Genomic DNA, 17,746 nt, shown 5'->3' on the forward strand with positions numbered 1-17,746 from the left:
TACAAAGTTCACACATATACTCATGACATTAGTTATCTTTGTTATTGGTGTCTCAAACTGAAGATTTAATATGTCAGACACACCTAGGAAAGGACTCCTCAGACCCTGTGTCACTTGCAGAAAATAGAGGCTCCACATAGGTGATCCGTATCAGAAATGCACAGATTATCTCTGTCCTCCCCATAAAACCAAGGACTGCCAGGTGTGTTGCACGTTTTTTCTAAGACTCTAAAGGACTGTGAAGGACGACTCCTTTTGTGGCTCCAAAAACTTTTTTTTTTTAAAAGAGAGAAAAAATCCTGCCTCTGAAGAGTGACATGTCCACTGTATCCTCTCACAAGACTCCTCTTAAGAGTTAGAGATGATTTGGCAGCCCATTCAGCTAATGAACCACCAAAGACGACGTCTAAGAAGTCTTCAAGTCTTCCACAAACACAGCAGCCTGGTCACCCCATAAGAGTGACCTCTCCTCAGGACGAAAGGGGAAGAGTGGTGCAGGTTCCTCTAAAGGACCTCGAAAGTCGACTTCCGAGCCTCCAACACAACCACCTCGGGTGAAGCACATTTTAAAAAAACTAAAAAAGAAAGAAAAAAAAAGTCATATGCTCCACCAACTGATGGCTCGTCGACATCTGTCAACAAGAAAATCCCAGTCAATGACTCCATTGACGAGGATTGTTACAGCAGCATAAAAGGCATCTAATCCCTTTTACGAAGTCTTTAATTACAGTTATTCTAAAGAAAAAGCTTTATGATGGAGACTTTCTATAGGCAGTTATGGCAGCAAGATAAACTTTAATATAAGGCAATTGTAAACTAGACCTTGCTAGATGAAGACAATTGGGAATAATCACTTATTCCTGACATAAAGATGGATTATGGCAGTTCTGGATGCCTCTCATAGTATGATTATGCAGTCTCGCGGAAAACTTAGATGACCATATGGTAGGAATTCAGCAGCCAAGCAGTCAAGTTGAGTGATGGAAGGTCGGGTGCAGGATCTGGCCCCCGAACTTGTACATGATATCCTGACTTCAGTGCAGTCTATTGTGTGGTCTCTGACAGGTAAAAGTCTGTGAACCACCACTAATGAGTCTGGTGATAAAATTCTGGTTTTGGACTTAGATGAGAACTGTTGATATGAGAGGGGCCTGGGGAAAATAAGTAAAGAAACGTCATGTGTAGCTGTAGATAGACATGCTTTGCAGAAGTCTGCCATCTAGTATTGGTCTTGGAGTGTTACAAGTTGTTCTTCTAAGAAGTTTTTAGAGTCACAAGATTGAGTGGCGACTCCTCTCGGTAATACTGTGTGTGCATGGGCATCGACTCCTCTGTTAGATTTTTCTCCCCGCCGTTTTGGTTCGGTCGGATTTCCTCTCACTCCAGTGTAACTCAGTTCGGGCCTTCTGAACTTATTCTGTCTTTCTATGATACTGTCTGTATTGTTTCAATAATGTTTCTATCTATAATTGATCCGATTAAAACCATCGGGGTAGATTTTTTCCGCCCTTAAAAGGGGCCTTGCTCTTTTAGGGCCCTCTTTGATGTCAGGCTGATGGAACTGACTCCATTTCGATTCTGTCCTCTGTTGAAAGCTCCTGTACACCGACCAACATTTGGTGTGCAGTCTCTGCTTATCCCCTGACCATCGAGAGGAGCCTTTTGACACCTGCAGGTCGTTTTAGATCCAAGAAAACACTCTGGGACCGAAGAGCCCATTGACTGGAAATGGCATCTAAGTCCACAGAGGACACACCAGACATTTTCGGTGAGGAACACACGCAAGAGGAGGAAGAACAGAGTACAGCGGATTCTATTAGAGAGACTGACCACGACTCATGCGGACAGTCACCCTAGACCTCAGGTGCAGTACGTGATTACACCTGCCCCGTCACACCACCCAACAACATTGAAAAAGTCTTCAGCACTGGTCGTCGGTCTTCCACTGCCTTAAGGGCCACGGTCGAATCCGAAAAACAAATCCCGATGACCAACCTTTGGGTTCGGCACCTGCAACAGAGAAAGTCCAGCTATTTCAGTTTTGAGCTGAAAATTAGATATCGATTTCAGAACTGAAAAAACATCCTTCTGTTTCGGAGCCGATAATTTTGTTCAGAAAAACACTCTGCACCTAACACTTCAGAACTGAAAGCTCCAAGTGGGAAAATGACTACTTCCACACAAGAAACCTCAGACGTACAGCCAATTCTAGAGATTATGGACACTCAACAGCACAAATTACAAATACAAATGGGCACAGGGATGATAATCGCCTCTCCTCCAGTGACTGTACAAAGAAAAACTTTCACGAGACCCTAGATGCTGGACCTCCACCAAAAAGATCTCAAAGGACAAAGAGATAAGACGGTGCAGCAGAAACAACCTTCGCCACATTCTCCTCTTCTTCTTCACTCCACACCATCACCTACATACCAGATGCAGGTCTGCCCACAGAAATCCTCTGCATCACCACACAGGGATGATCTCAGCAACATTCAACAGGACAAGGATCCATGGGATCTATATGACACTGATCCGGTTACAATCAATGAACCATAATTATACCCTGCTAAACCTTCTCCCCCAAAAGACACTACAGCATACAGTCTGCTCATATCAAGAGCAGCTGCATACCATAAAGTGCAGATAAACACTGACCCCATAGAGGAGGATTTTCTCTTTAATACTCACATCCACTCCTAAAGTGTATCAAGGTCTCCCAATGTTACATGGGATGCTCAGGCACTCAGCAAACATTTTTAAAGAACCAGTGAACCACAGGATCATAATTCCTAGAGCTGATAAAAATATAAACCTGCTCCATCAGACCCAGCCTTCAACGGAGCGCAGTTACCACAGACTCCATAGTGGTTGGGGCAGCAAGAAAGAGGGCTAACACCCAGTCAACAGGGACTGCTCCTCCTCCTCCAGATAAGGAGAGCAAAAAGCTAAACACTTTAGGCAAAAAAGTAGCCTCTCAAACAGCGAACCACTGGGGAATAGTTAACTCTCAAGCTCTTTTAGCTAGGTATGACAGGGCCCACTGGGACGAGATGAGTTGCTCCAGTACCTTTCACCAGAGCACCAGAAGTGGGGACAGCAGATAGTTATGAAGGGACAAGCAATCTCAAATAATGCCATGTGCTGCAGATGCAGTTGACACTGCAGCTAGGGTCATAAATACCAGCATAGTTATTAGAAGACCTGCATGGCTCAGATGTTCAGGCTTCAAACCTGAAATTTAACAGACCGTTTTAAACATGCCTTTTAACAAGGAGCATCTCTTTGGGCCTGAATTGGACACAACCATGGAAAGGTTCAAGAAAAATTCAGAAACAGCCAAGGCAATGGGGCCGTTATATACTACACCTGATAGAGGTACCTTTCTCAGGCAGCAATTCATAGGTGGCTTCAAGCAAGCAGCCCCAGATTCAGCATCTACTTCCCAACAGAATCAAACCTTACAATTCTCTTCAAGAGGTTCCTTTCGAGGCTCATACAGAGGGTCCAATAACCGAGAAAGAGGCAAGACATCCACTTCCATAACTTCCTCTTCTACAACCAAACAGTGACTCACTCACCATCCCCACAGCACATACATCTCCTGGGGAAGGAAGGTTGTTACATTTGTATCCATAATGGCAAGACATCACTACAGACTAATTGTTTCTGCCAATTATCCAAAATGGTTATTGTCTGGAACTCATTACCACTCCACCAAACATTCCCCCTCGGTCACACAGACTTACTCACAACCATACCAAATTACTGAAAGAGGAGGTACTGTGACTACTACTCAAAGGAGCAGTAGAGCTTAGTACCCATATCCCAACGGGGATCAGGAGTATAGTCACTATATTTCCTAATTCCAAAGAAATTGCACATTAAGGGCAATTCTAGATCTTGGGCATCTCAGTCTATACATTCTCTCAGAACACTTTCACATGGTCACTTTACAAGATGTGATACCTGTTCTGCAAAAAAGGAGATTACATGACAGCATTACATTTCACGGATCCACATTCCCATATATCCAGCACATCGCAAGTACCTAAGATTTGTCATTGCAGGAAAGCACTACCAATTCAAAATACTACCATTCGGAGTAACAGCACCAAGGGTGTTCACCAAATGTTTAGCACTAGTTGCAGCATTCCTCAGAAGACAACACACACATGCCTTACCATACCTGGACAACTGGCTAATAAAAGCCAGTACAAGCCAAATATGTCAACAGCACACTCTGTACACAAGTTGGGATTCACCATCAATTATCCCAAGCCCCATCTACAACCATTACAAATACAGACGTGTATGGGAGCACTTTTCAACACTCATTTGGGATTAACATACCCAAATCTAGTTAGGATTCAAGCATTTCAAGATCTAATAGCTCAGCTGCATCACAACCACACTTACTAAGTGAAATTAGTGATGAAACTATTAGGAGTGATGGCCTCATGCATATCCATAGTTCCAAATGCAAGACTGCACATGCAGGCAGTGCTTCAACAGTGGTCTGAATCACAAGGTCAACTTCAGGATCTAGTGTTGTTGGACCACCAGACTTATAACTCTCTGCAGTTGTGTAATCACACCAACCTATGAAAAGGGCAGCCCGTTCAGGACCCTGTGCCTCAGACCACAATCACAACAAATACATTACAAACATGTTGGGGCGCTCATCTCAACAGCATTACAATACAGGGAGAATGGGACTCTGTCCAATAAACCTATCACATAAATTACTTGGAATTACTAGCAGTATTCCTAGCGCTCAAAGCTTATGACAGATGTCACACAAGGTGGTGTTAATACGCATAGACAATATGACAACAATGTGTTATCTGCAAAAACAGAGAGAGGGGGGCCCTCATCCCAATTATCTAGCTTAGCACAGTCAATTTGGAGATGGGCGATTCAAAACTACATTCAAACAGTCTCCAGGGATGGTCAATCAGCTAGCAGACCTGTTAAGCAGGATGCAGAAACAAGTCCACGAATGGGAAATTCAACCCCAAGTAATTCGGAAATGCTTTCAAATGTGGGGGAAACCAGACATAGATCTATTCGCCACAAAAGAAAACTCAAAATGCTTTAGCTTCACATCCAGGTACCCATACCCACAACCCACGTGCAATGCTCTGGATGAATTGGTCAGGGAAATTTGCTTACGCTTTTCCGTCTTTCCCACTAATTTCATTACTGCTAAGGAAGATGAGACAAACATCAATCACCTTGATTCTCATAGCTCCCACATGGGCATGTCAACAATGGTACACAACACTGCTGGATCGATCTGTGGTCCCTCCTCACAGGCACCAAACATACCGGATCTCTTGTCCCAAAACTGATGTCAAATCGGGCACCCCAGTCCCAGCACACTCAATCTTGCGATATGGCTTCTGAAGTCATAGTTTGGTTACCTGAAATTTCCATCTGAATGCATGGATATGTTAAAGGAGGCACACAACCCCACAACTAGACAATTTTATGCTGCCAAATGGAAACGTTTTGTGGACTATTGCCAACTCAAAAACATAGACCCACTTAAAGCTTCAGTACAGGATATTGTATGCTATTTGTTACACTTACGAAAAGCAAACTTGGCATACTCCTCTATTAGACTTCATTTAGCAGCTTATCTTCAGAACAGACAACATGTTTCACTATTTAGAATTCCTGTTATAAAAGCGTTTATGGAAGGACTCAAGTAATTCCACCTAGAACTCCTCAAGCTCTCATATGGAACTTAAACATTGTACTCCCAAGACTTATGGGCCCACCATTTGAACCCATGCATTCTTGTTCTCTACAATTCTTGTCATGGAAGGTTGCTTTCTTAGTAGCAATAACTTCTTTAGGAAGAGTTAGTGAAATTCAAGCTTTTAATTTGGAAGAACCGTTCTTTCAAATTCATAAAAACAAACTAGTTCTCAGAACAAATCCAAAAGTAGTATTACCTTTTCATATCAGTCTTCTTTCTACAACCAGACTCAGTTACTGAACGAGCCCTACACTCTCTTGATGTTAAAATAGCTCTCATGTACTATGTAAACAGAACAAAAGACTTTAGCAAGCCAAAACAGCTTTTTGTTGCATTTTCAGAACCTCAGAAGGGTAATCCTATTTCAAAAAATGCTCTCTAGATGGATAGTCAAATGTATCCAGACTTGTTATATTAAAGCTAAGACAGTTACCAGTAACTCCTAAAGCTTATTCCACCAGAAAAAAAGGAGTTTGGGTGGCATTCCTAGGCAATATACTAATAGCAGACATATGTAAAGCTGCTTCATGGTCTACACCACACGCATTTACTAAACACTATTGTGTAGATGTGTTAGGTCGCCAACAAGCAAATGTTGGATAGGCAGTACTTGGAACATTATTTCAGGCTTATTTTGGAGGGAGCTGCTTTACAGTCTATGCAAAGCATGTGTAGCTGCAGCTACACATGCCATCGAACGGAAAATGTTACTTGGGCAGTAGACATCTGTTCGTGGCATGTAGTGCTGTAGATTCACATGCTCCCTCCCTCCTCCCCGGTAGCCTGTAGCTGTTGTAGTACCTCGTATTGTAAATATGTATATATGCTGCATGGGCATCTCATTTCTTATATCTATCTATGTACACACCTTTTACTTCACCCACCTGTGGTAAAACAATCTAACAAAGGACTCTATACTTATGCACAGTATTACTGAGAGGAGTCATCATCCAGTCTTGTGACTCCAAAAACTTTTTTGAAGAAAAACAACTTGCAACACTCCAAGCCCAACACTAGATGGTGGACGTATGCAAAGCATGTGAATCTACAGCACTACATGCCACACGCAGATGTCAACTGGATAAGTAATGTCTTCCTTACCTGACCAGTCTATCAAAAGGGCATTCCCTTTAGACTATGGTGGGTAGAATCTGGATGTGTAATCTTGGCATTTTTTGTTGTTGTTTGCATCCATTTGTGGCTAGCCCCAGTCTTGAAAAATGTTGTACAAGACTTTTTTTCTTGAAATACTTGGCTGTGTGAATCTGCCTGTATGCTCTGAATATTTGGGCGGATGCAGGAGGAACATTTGTTAAAATCCTGGCTAATAACCATTTCCATGTGGTTTGAGCTTTGAGAGAGTTGTCCAGTGAGTTCCTCCCAGCTTGTTTAAAAATTGTGTTGTTGTATTGTAAGGGGGTGGACCTGTTGTTAAATTGCTAGCTATTAACCAGTGAGACTCGGCCCTCCTGACCTTTACATTCAACCCCCTAGGCAACAGCAGCACTGGACTGACTCAGCAGGAACATTAAAAATACATCAAATAAACAGACCAGCATTTATTCAAACGTAAATTTATATTAAAGAAACAGCTTGCATTTAATAATACCTTTATTTTTAAAGACTTCTTGCAGCAAAATAACAAAATATGATAGTCTGTAAGAGGCAAGTCAGTTGATATGTGCACTATTGGGTAGCCTGGGATTATATTATACATGCATAACATTATGGTTTAGTGAATCAAACACAGGAGAATATTTTGTACAGCACACATCATGAAGTCTTGTATTTCGAAATCCTTGTATGTATTAATAGGAAAAACAAGCATTTACAATGCAACGGGCCTCGCGTTTGCTCATGTTAGAGCTGATCGCGTTGTAAACTCCTAACCCGACTTTTCACCTATCGGGCAAAAGTGCATTTATGTACATAACCCGAAAAAGTGAAATTAACTATGTGAAGTGCTCGACTTCTGCCAAGCGAGATCGCGCTCGTAAATTAGAGAAAAAGAAGTCCACGAGCCCGATGGAAAACAGCGAGCCTCGCGTGTTTTCTGTACTTGGTCGCTGCGCTTGAGGAGGGCTAGCTACCAGAAAAGGCATGACGTATGCGTGCCTTCCACTAATGAAAGCAAGCAGATTTTATTAGGCAAGCCCACGAACCAATAAAAAACACTTGACGTGAAGTTGACAGGGCTCCGAGCCCTTTTCTAAATACTAAAGCGTCTCGCTGCGATGCACGAGCGCATGCAACGCAGGCTCGACCCTAAAAAAAGAAGGAAAAGGGAAATAACTAAATTGCCTCAATTTAGTTGAGTGGAGATGCTGGGATTAATCCCACAGGTTTAGCTTCACATTGCTCAATTCACACATTAAATGTATGTTCGGTTCGGTTCGAATCGGGAAAGTATTAAAATCAAACAAAAGTTGATATTGTTGCGTTCGGGAAAGATCTTCTATCGATACATCGGCACCGACGAGACAACCGTTTCGGTGGCCCTTTGGGGCGCCCAGCCAAGGCCTGGTCGGCCTGACCACACCCGTTGTCGAAGACCCATGGACCGGACCCCCTTCTGTTTCTGTCCGACGTGCCACGCTAAGTATCCATATACAGACCAGCATCGGGTCTGTAATCTGTGTCTGTCACGAGAGCACAGAGAGGATACTTGCGAGGCCTGCAAAGCCTTTCGGTCGGAAAAGACCTCGAGAGATCAGAGGGTGAGACGCATGCAGATGGCGTCGAAATCATCGCAACACTTCGTCGAAGAGGAGGAGATGGCTATCTCCATCCAGGAATCGGATGACTCCGACTGAGACCGACCGCCGACAGCAGGCCAAAAAGTGAGTACACCTGCCCTGACCCAACCCCAAACTCAGCCGAAGAAACAAAAGGCCTCGGGGACGCCACTGCCTGAAGGCCATGGCTCGACCCATTAAAAAAAAAAGCGGTGACCAAGCAACACTTTCGGCACCGAAAAAGGCTGAAATCGTGCCGAAGTTATCACACTCAAGCCAAGACCCCGGTGTCGAAAAAAGTCGGCATCGCCTTGTCGAAGCCACTAAGCCTCAAAAGAGCCTTTCGGAGACCAGGCCAACCATCGCGATGGGCATTTCTGTGCCGAGAAAAACGGCTTCGGAGGCGAAAAAGACCTCTTACACAGAGGAACATGGGCTCTCCAAACAACTGAAGGAGAGGCACAGATTTGAAGAGGAGCTGGACATCTAAGAGTTTGACCAAACGCAGGCACAGATTCAGATCCATAAGGATACAGGAAAGATCCAAACTGCCCCTCCTCTCAAATTTAACACAGACTGAGACTGATTAGCCAAGAGCTGAAGTGGCTAGAGAGGAATCACCAACTCGCCACTTCTCGCCAGAAATTTCTCCACCACATTCGCCACAAAGGACAGGGTCACCAGTTGGCACACCCACTTCAGTCACCCACACATACTGCGCAAACGCAAGATGATGGATACCCCTGGGACCTCTACGATCCCCCTGTCTCGGACAATAGCCCTGAGTGCTACGCCTCAAAACCATCTCCGCCAGATGATAGCAATTCGTACACCCATGTCTTGGCCAGGGCTGCCACATTACATAATGTCAGTATGCATTCGAAACCATTGGAGGATGACTTCCTCTTCAATACCCTGGCTTCCACGCATGTGTCATACCAGAGCCTGCCTATGCTACCAGGCATGCTTAAGCATGCACAGTAAGTGTTTCAAGAGCCGGTAAAGGTAAGAGCCATCACACCGCAGGTGGAAATAAAGTACAAACCACCCCCGTCGGACCCAGTGTTCATTATGCAGCAGCTCCCACCGAACTCTGTAGTGATTGGTGCTGCAAGGAAACGTGCAAACTCTCAATCATCAGGAAGAGCACCACCTCCTGATAGAGAGTCGCAAATTTGACGCTGTGGGAAAGAGTAGTGTCGCAAGCTGCCAATCAATGGCGTATCGCAAATTCACAGGCCCTCATTGTCCGTTACGATCTAGCTCACTGGGATGAAATGAGTGACATCATTCAGCATCTACCTAAAGAGTATCAAAAAAGGGCTCAACAAGTAGTAGAGGAAGGGCAAGCTATCTCCAACAATCAGATTTGTTCGGCACCGGATTCCGCTGACACTACCGCAAGAACTGTAAACACAGCAGTCACAATCAGGAGACATGCTTGGTTACGAAACTCAGGATTCAAACCGGAAATACAGCAGGCAGTATTAAACATGTCATTTAATCAGCAGCAACTGTTTGGGCCGGAAGTGGACACGGCCATCGAAAAGATGAAGAAAGACACTGACATGGCCAAATCCAGGGGCACACTCTACTCTTCCCAGTATAGAGGGACATTTAGGAAACCACAATTTAGGGGAGGTTTTAGACAGCAACCTTCAGAGGCATCCACCTCTCAAGCAAAACCCACCTACCAGTCCCAATATCAGAGAGGGGGGGTTTCGTGGATCCTTCAGGGGACAATTCCCAAGATCAAGGGGAAAGTTTCAGCCCACCAAGCAGGCCCCCAGCAACAGTGACTTCAATGTCACACTTCCCCCAACACATCACCAGTAGGGGGAAGTTTAACACTTTACCGCAAACATTGGTCAGAAATAACCACGGACACATGGGTTCTATCAATTATCCAACATGGTTACTGCATAGAGTTCACACATTTCCCTCCAGATGTTCCCCCCAAGAGCGCACAAACTGTCGGCACAATATCTAGACCTGTTACAAATAGAGGTACAAGCACTATTAACAAAACAAGCCATAGAACTAGTACCTCACCACCAAAAAGGAACAGGATTAGCAAGATATGATCACGCACTTTGATTCTTTTGCTCCATTTCCAGATCTTCCAAAAGTCAGAATACAAGACTTCCTTGAAATTGTTCAAGAGGGTCAGACGGTCTCAAGGCCAGCAGTACATCCATAGATGAAGCCGATCTTGCCATAACATAATTCTTCTCTGCTATGTCTGTTCGCAGGTTGTCTTGGCTTAGACTAACTTCCCTAAAACCAGATGCTCAATTAAAGATCATGAAGTGTCCTTTCACTGGGCTGGCCTTTTTATGGGCACCATATGGACTAAAATGGGGGAGACTAAAGAAAAAGGCAGAAACCCTGAAAGCAGTGTATTTAGAAGAAGAAGAAAAAAATAGTTCTGTTCCCAATGCCGTTGCAGGGTCTATAGATTTCAGTCCAGACAAACTCCTTAGTGGCCTTTATATCCTCATTCCCAAGGTCAACATCAACAGCTATTCCAACCTAGGAGCAATCGAAGAAGAAGGCAGCATCAACAACAGCAAACACAGCGACAGTGTTCTTCTAACTCGCGAGCAACATAAAAACAGTAATCACACTTACCCCCCCTATTCTACTTCCTACTCCGGGGGGAAGGAACGTATTGCATCATAACCCATTTATAGGTCAATCACTGGCCAGTGGGTACTGCAGATCATCCAGATCACCTGTACCACCCATTTTGAAAATCCTCCACCCTCCATATCTCCAATCCAGCACCAAATCATCAAGAGCTCCGATTATAAATTAAGGTAAAATATGTACTCCAAAAACAAGCAATAGAACCAGTTCTTTCATGTTAAAAGTAAAGGCATCTGATCAAGGTACCCAAGAAAAACACATGGAGTTCAGGCCTATTGTCGACCTAAGACAAGCAAACAAATGGATCAAGAAAAACACAAATGCAGGATTCTAGCCCTGCATCAGAAAGAGCCACAATTAATGAAAGGAGACTGAATGTGTTCCGTAGAGCTCAGACTCATATTTCACATACCCATAGCTAAAAAAAAAAAAAAACACAAGATGTTCTTATTTACAATGGGGAAAGTCCATTATCAGTAAAAGGTCCTTTCATTCTGACTCAAGTCTGCACCCAGAACATTCTTAAAATGCATGACTGTGGTTGCAGCTCACCACAGAAGAAAGAAGATTTACATTTACCCCGATTGTTAAAAGCGCCTTCTTATTATCAAGCACAGTTAGATTTCAACATAACAACCAAACTCTTGACAAAACTGGGCTTACATATCGACCACAAGGAATCTCCTTTCTTCACCTCACCAACTTCTTGACTATTTGGGAGCCACTCTGCATACTCTAAAAGGAGAAGTGGATCCTTCAGAGGAGAGAGTGTTTACCATTTTTCAGAAATGTCACCAGCAGTTTCAGATGTCACTTCCAGTGGCTCAACAGATCTCATCTCCCCTTTGGTCCATGGCATCATGCATGTATCCAATCCCAAAGACACATCTTCAAATTAACTTTTACAGCAGTCCCTTGATGATCAATGATCTCATTAGAAAGACCATTGGGAAGGCAGACTCTCAGCACACAAGTCAAAAACAGTCCCCCCCCCCCCCCCCCCCCCCCGCCCCCAACCTATGTGGTGTTGCAAGAAATTTTCTAAAGGAAATCACCGGTTTTCATGACCTTACAAAACAAACAGTTGTCACAGATGCTTCTCTGACAGCTCTTTTACACAATTTCACAGTAAAGGTCAGAAAAAGAGCAACTGTACCATATAAATGTTGTGGAATAAAGGCGGTTCATCTAGCCTTTAAGGCTTTAGCTCCATCCCAATTTGTCGACCAGCATACTGATTCAAACAGACAACCCAACAACAATGCACTATTTAAACAAACCAGGGGGAGCCAACTCAATGATTCTTTCTTTAAAAGCTCAGTTAAATTTTACCAAGCATTCAGAATTGTCAAGCAGATCTACTTTGGGTGGAGGGGTTCTCAGGCAATATTCACCACAGCAGAAAATGCGAAATGCTCACACTTCACATCCTGAATGTAGGAATCAAACTTTTTCCAAACATTTTATTGGGTTTTTACAACACAGAAAAAGAAGTGAGTCAAGCGCAAGCAGGTTTATAGTACCATAACACTTCACAAGCATTGATGTTGCATAGAGATCATCAGGCTCACAGGCACAAACCGTACAGCAGAACATCTCCCATTTCACCTAAAGGTGCACCCGACAATCTGTTCTGACCCAAACCCCTCCCTTGCTATTCCATCTCTACATAGACGATCAATTGCCCACTGGTGCATGGCTCCAGCTGTAGCCCCCTATATTCTGCTCAATCCTTCCATATCAGTGTATCTGGGGGCAGTTTCCCCGGTGATCTCCACATCTCAAGCAGTTTCCAGTAGGAATCAAGCCCATGCAGTGGAGCCTAGCCCTCGTGAAGTATCTTCAACTGTATCAATTGAAATTGGAAGGCTATAACCGGGCAATGCCCTTTTAATCGATTGGGCAAAAGGTTTTCTCTGAGCATTTTTTCTTATCCCGTTAATTTCAACAGTACTACTCATAGCAATGGGGCATCAATGATTCTGATAGCACCAGAGCAGCCCACTAGACACTGGTGGTGTCCAGAGCTACTTCCTTTCTGTCAGACTACACAAGAGGTTGCTGTGCTAACACCACCTTCTGTCACAGGCAGAGTCTTTCACCTCAACGTAGACTCCTTGAATTTGGGGGCATGATCCTTAAGTAATTCAATATGGACGATTAAATCTTCCTCCAGACTGCATAACCATTCGCAAGGAAGATAAGCCGAAGATGCTCTTGTGTGTTGGATGTTTGAGTGGAACAGCTTAGTCATCTGGTGTCTTCAAAACAACAATGAGCCAATAAAAATTCCTAAAGGATGCCTTTTACCGTATAGGCTTTGTTTGACAAGATCAGCGCAACAATTCAACACAATGAAAGTGCATTTAGATGCCAGAACATCTTATAGAACTCAAAGATCCTTCTTTACTTTCAGTTTAAGTTTCTTAGAAAGATTGAAAGACCTGTCCTCCTGTTGTCCTACTCCTCCTTGGTAGTTAAATCTATCTTATCCCAATTAGCGGTTCCTACTTTAGAGCCTATATTTAAGACCTCATTGCAGCATCTCTCCTGGAATGTACCTTTTTTGCAGCCATAACATCAGTGAGAAAGAGTCTGTGAACTTCAGTCTGGGATACCATCCCCAAAGGCAAGTGGGTCTTAGCTGTTATCCAATATGGCTGTTTCTGGAGCTCATTATCACACTGCCCAACTTCCCACCTCTCTCTCGCAGATCAGCACATGAACATCAAACATTACTCAAGCTGGAAGTCCAAACCCTTCTGCTCAAAAGGGCCATAAAACCCATTCCTCTTCACCATCTGGGCTTAGGAAAAAACTCTGTACTTCTCTTCCAGGGGTATCCTCATCAAAGTCTTAAACATTGAATATTGACTTTGATGAGGATACCCCTGGAAGAGAACTAGGATTTACAGGTAAGTAACTTATCCTTCTAGTCCCCAAAACTGACTGATCGTTAAGATCAATCTTAGAGCTCAGGCCTTCAAACAAATACATCCTTTCAGAGCTTTTCATATGGTCTCCTTACAGGATGTCATCCCACTGCTTCAACAAGGGGACTTCATGGCAACACCAGACCAGAAGGACGCTTACTTCCACATACCAATACAACAGCCCATCACAAATATTTAAGATTTGTCCTAGTGGGCAAACATTATCATTTCAAAGTACTTCTATTTGGAGTAACCACCGCACCTTGTGTGTTCATAAAATGCCTAGCAGTGGATCACACCTCCTCTACGCAGACTAATATCACGTGTTCCCTTACATGGACAAATGGCTTATCAAAGTCAGTACTCCTCATCAGAGCCAACAACACACTCCGATGACAATAGATCTTCACAAATTAGTGTTTGCTATCAACATCCCCAAGTCTTACCTGCAAGCACTACAGGCTCAACCATATTTTAGAGCAATCCTAAACACAGTTGGGATTAGCCTACCCCAGTCCCGCACAAATTCCAAACTTTTAGGCAACATTGCTTCAGTTTCCGGCAAACCACCAGCTCACAGTGAGAATGGTTGTCTATTAGGGATGATGGCATCATATATTGCCATGGTTCCCCACACAAGGTTACGTATGCCCCTGTTACAGGCATGTCTAGCTAATCAGTGGTCTCAGCCACAGGGTCATTTGATATACCGCCACACTCCCTGTTCTCTGCAATGTTGGAACACCACAAATCTGTTTAAAGGGTGGACTTTTCTCAACCCTGTTCCCGCCATTAGTCTCACAGCAGACACATTACAGACTAGATGGGGTGAACACCTGCTAGACCTAAGGGTGCAGTGCCTCTGGGATGCCAAACGTCAATCTCCACATCAGCTACCTGGCGCTTCGAACTTCACCTAACGTTGAAAGCATTCACTCACAAGGTTGTCTTAGTCCGCACAGACAAAACGACAGCCATGTGTTTCCTACAGAAATAAGGAGGGACACTGCCTCCACAACTATTGCTCCTGTCTCAGACCATCTGGAAATGGGCTCTACCTCACAGCATTACTTTCCAGGAGCAGACAACTTTGCAGACCTGCTTAGCAAGTGGACTTGTGGGAACTCCACCAACAGGTCCCCCACTGATACTTTCAAAAGGTGGGGGTTCTCTCAAATATGCCTTTACGCCACAGCAGAAAATGCAAAATAGCCAAAGTTCGCCTGCAGGTTTCCACACCCACTATCCAAGGGCACGAAGGATGAGTTGGTAAGGGATATTTATCTACGCTTTTCCATCCCTCCCTCCCCTTACATTTCTGGTTTGGAAGCTCAGGCAAACGTCTCTCACGATGATCCCAGTAGCTCCCATTTGGGCGCACCAGCCCATATTCACAACCCTACTTGATCTCAGAGTAGTTCCACACAAGAAGCACCAACAGGCTAGACCCTCTCACTTAGAATCCAGGACAAATCCGACACCCAGATCCCAAAACTCTCAACCTAGCTCTTTGGCTCCTGAGGTCAGTTTAGCTACCCTAACCTGCCTCAAGAATGTATGGACATTCTTAAGGAAACATGTAAACCTGCCATTAGAGCGAGCTATGCATCAAAATGGAAACATTTTGTTTGCTGTTGTCACTCAGAACAAATTGACCCTTTCAAAGCCACAATACAAGACATTATATGTTACATACTTCACTTAGAAAAGGCAAACTTACTCTACTCATCCATACAGTTGCATTGTGCTGCAATAGCTGCTTACCTACAAAATAGACAGAACCTTTCTCTTTTCAATATTCCTTTCATCAAAGCCTTCTTGGAAGGGCTCAAACGGGTTATTCTGCTAAGGACTCCTCCGGCACCGTCTTTGAATCTTAATGTAGTAATTACAAGACTCTTGGGTCCCCCATTTGAACCTCTACATTTATGCCATCTCCAATTTCTGTCTTAGAAAGTGGCTTTCTTAGTCAGCATCACCTCACTAAGCCATGTTAGTGAGCTCCAGACTTAAGAACCCTTCTTCTAAATGCACAGAAATGAGGTGGCTCTCAATTTCATCATTACCAATCCATCAAATTGATGGTTTTTCTCCGCTCAACCAGACTCTGTTGCGAAAATAGTTCTTCACACAATGTTAAGAGCACTTATGTTCTCCATTGATAAAACTAAAACTTTTAGAAAGCCTAAACTTTTTGTCACCATTTCACTACCACACAAAGGCAACCATATATCCAGATCAGCCATAGCCAGATAGATAGTACAATGCATTCAAACTTGCTATGCTAAGGCCAAAAGACCTTTACCTGTTCCTCCCAGAGCCCAATGTCCTCGCAAACAGGGGGCAACCTTGGCCTTTTTAGGAGGTATTCCCATAGCCGACATGTGTAAGGCAGCCACATGGTCTACACCACACTCTTCAAGCATTTTTGTGTGGATGTATTGGCAAGCCATTGCAGGACAGGCAACGCTACTTAACCTTTCTCAAACCACTGCAACTCTCACAGATGAGTCACTGCTTCCATAGAGGGACTGCCTTACAGTCTATGCAGAGAACGTGTATGTATCTACAGTCACTCATGCCATTGAATGGATCATTACCCTGTAAGCATCTGTTTGTGGTTTGAAGTGCTGTAGGTTCACATGTGCCCATCCTTCTTCCTGGATAGCTGTGGCTGTTGCAGTTTTTCCTTATACAGTTACATTTAACAAGGTCCTTGCATTACCTATGCATACTTTCCACTCTTTTGTATAAAAAAAAAATCTAACAATGGAGTCAACGTTACCACCAAGAGGAGGAGACTCTCCACCTTGTGACTTGAAAGACTTTTCCAAAGAAAAAAAACGTGCACAACTCCGTACCCGGCACTAGATGGCAGGAGAATGGAGAGCATGCGTATCTACTTCTCTACATGCCACGAACAGATGCTTGCAGGTTAAGTAACATATTCCTTTCTTTTTTCAATTTGGAGGCGATTAATAGGTCTAGCAAATGCTAAATTCTGTTCCATGACTTCTTTTCTAATAATGGCTTATTTGTGAGTTTGTTCCTTTGGTTTGAATGTGTCCATTTCCTGCCTTTACTATTTCCTTACATTAAACAGTGTTCGTTTCAAAATGTGGCTTTACAAGCATCTTCTAAAATTGAAATATTTTTAATCTCTTTATAGGGTTACAATTGGTGCCATGACCGAAATGTGGTAACCATTTTTAGTGCACCCAATTACTGTTACCGCTGTGGGAACCAGGCTGCTATCATGGAACTTGATGACACTTTAAAATATTCCTTGTAAGCAACTCCTGTTTTTTATGTATTTTGTAATCTGATGTATTTCGTATGGCATATGATTACATGTTCTTTTCTCAGTTGATTTATAGTGCATTCTTTTTTCATCCTTGTTGGGAACTTGAAAACCCAGTTACTGACTGGCGTGGAAGCTAAAAATGATCACTCTTATGTATCCGTCTTAACGGGCTTTGCATGTTGGTCTGCATGTCCCTCCCAAATTAAGTGCATGTCTGTATCCAATATGTTGTAGTGTTTTTTTCTTTTTCTCTTTCTCCAAGGGTTGCCTTGAACTTTCAATGATATGAGGACTAATGACACGAGTTATGAGTGATTGTCAGACTAATGCCTTTGTGCAACTAAAACTATTTAATGAG

The 17,746-nt window shown here is 43.5% G+C and overlaps 1 protein-coding gene across 1 annotated transcript in view; it reads left to right on the plus strand.

Annotated features, from left to right (window-relative positions):
- LOC138296470 (serine/threonine-protein phosphatase 2A catalytic subunit beta isoform) overlaps positions 1-17,746 on the plus strand; it is a 171,060-nt gene that overhangs the window by 113,616 nt on the left and 39,698 nt on the right. Inside the window, exon 6 of the mRNA XM_069235617.1 lies at positions 17,254-17,372. Within this exon, the coding sequence (XP_069091718.1) occupies positions 17,254-17,372 (119 nt within the window). The remainder of the gene's footprint in view (positions 1-17,253; positions 17,373-17,746) is intronic.

This window comes from Pleurodeles waltl, chromosome 1_2 (genome assembly GCF_031143425.1).
Source record: "Pleurodeles waltl isolate 20211129_DDA chromosome 1_2, aPleWal1.hap1.20221129, whole genome shotgun sequence".
In the NCBI taxonomy this organism is placed as follows: domain Eukaryota; kingdom Metazoa; phylum Chordata; class Amphibia; order Caudata; family Salamandridae; genus Pleurodeles; species Pleurodeles waltl.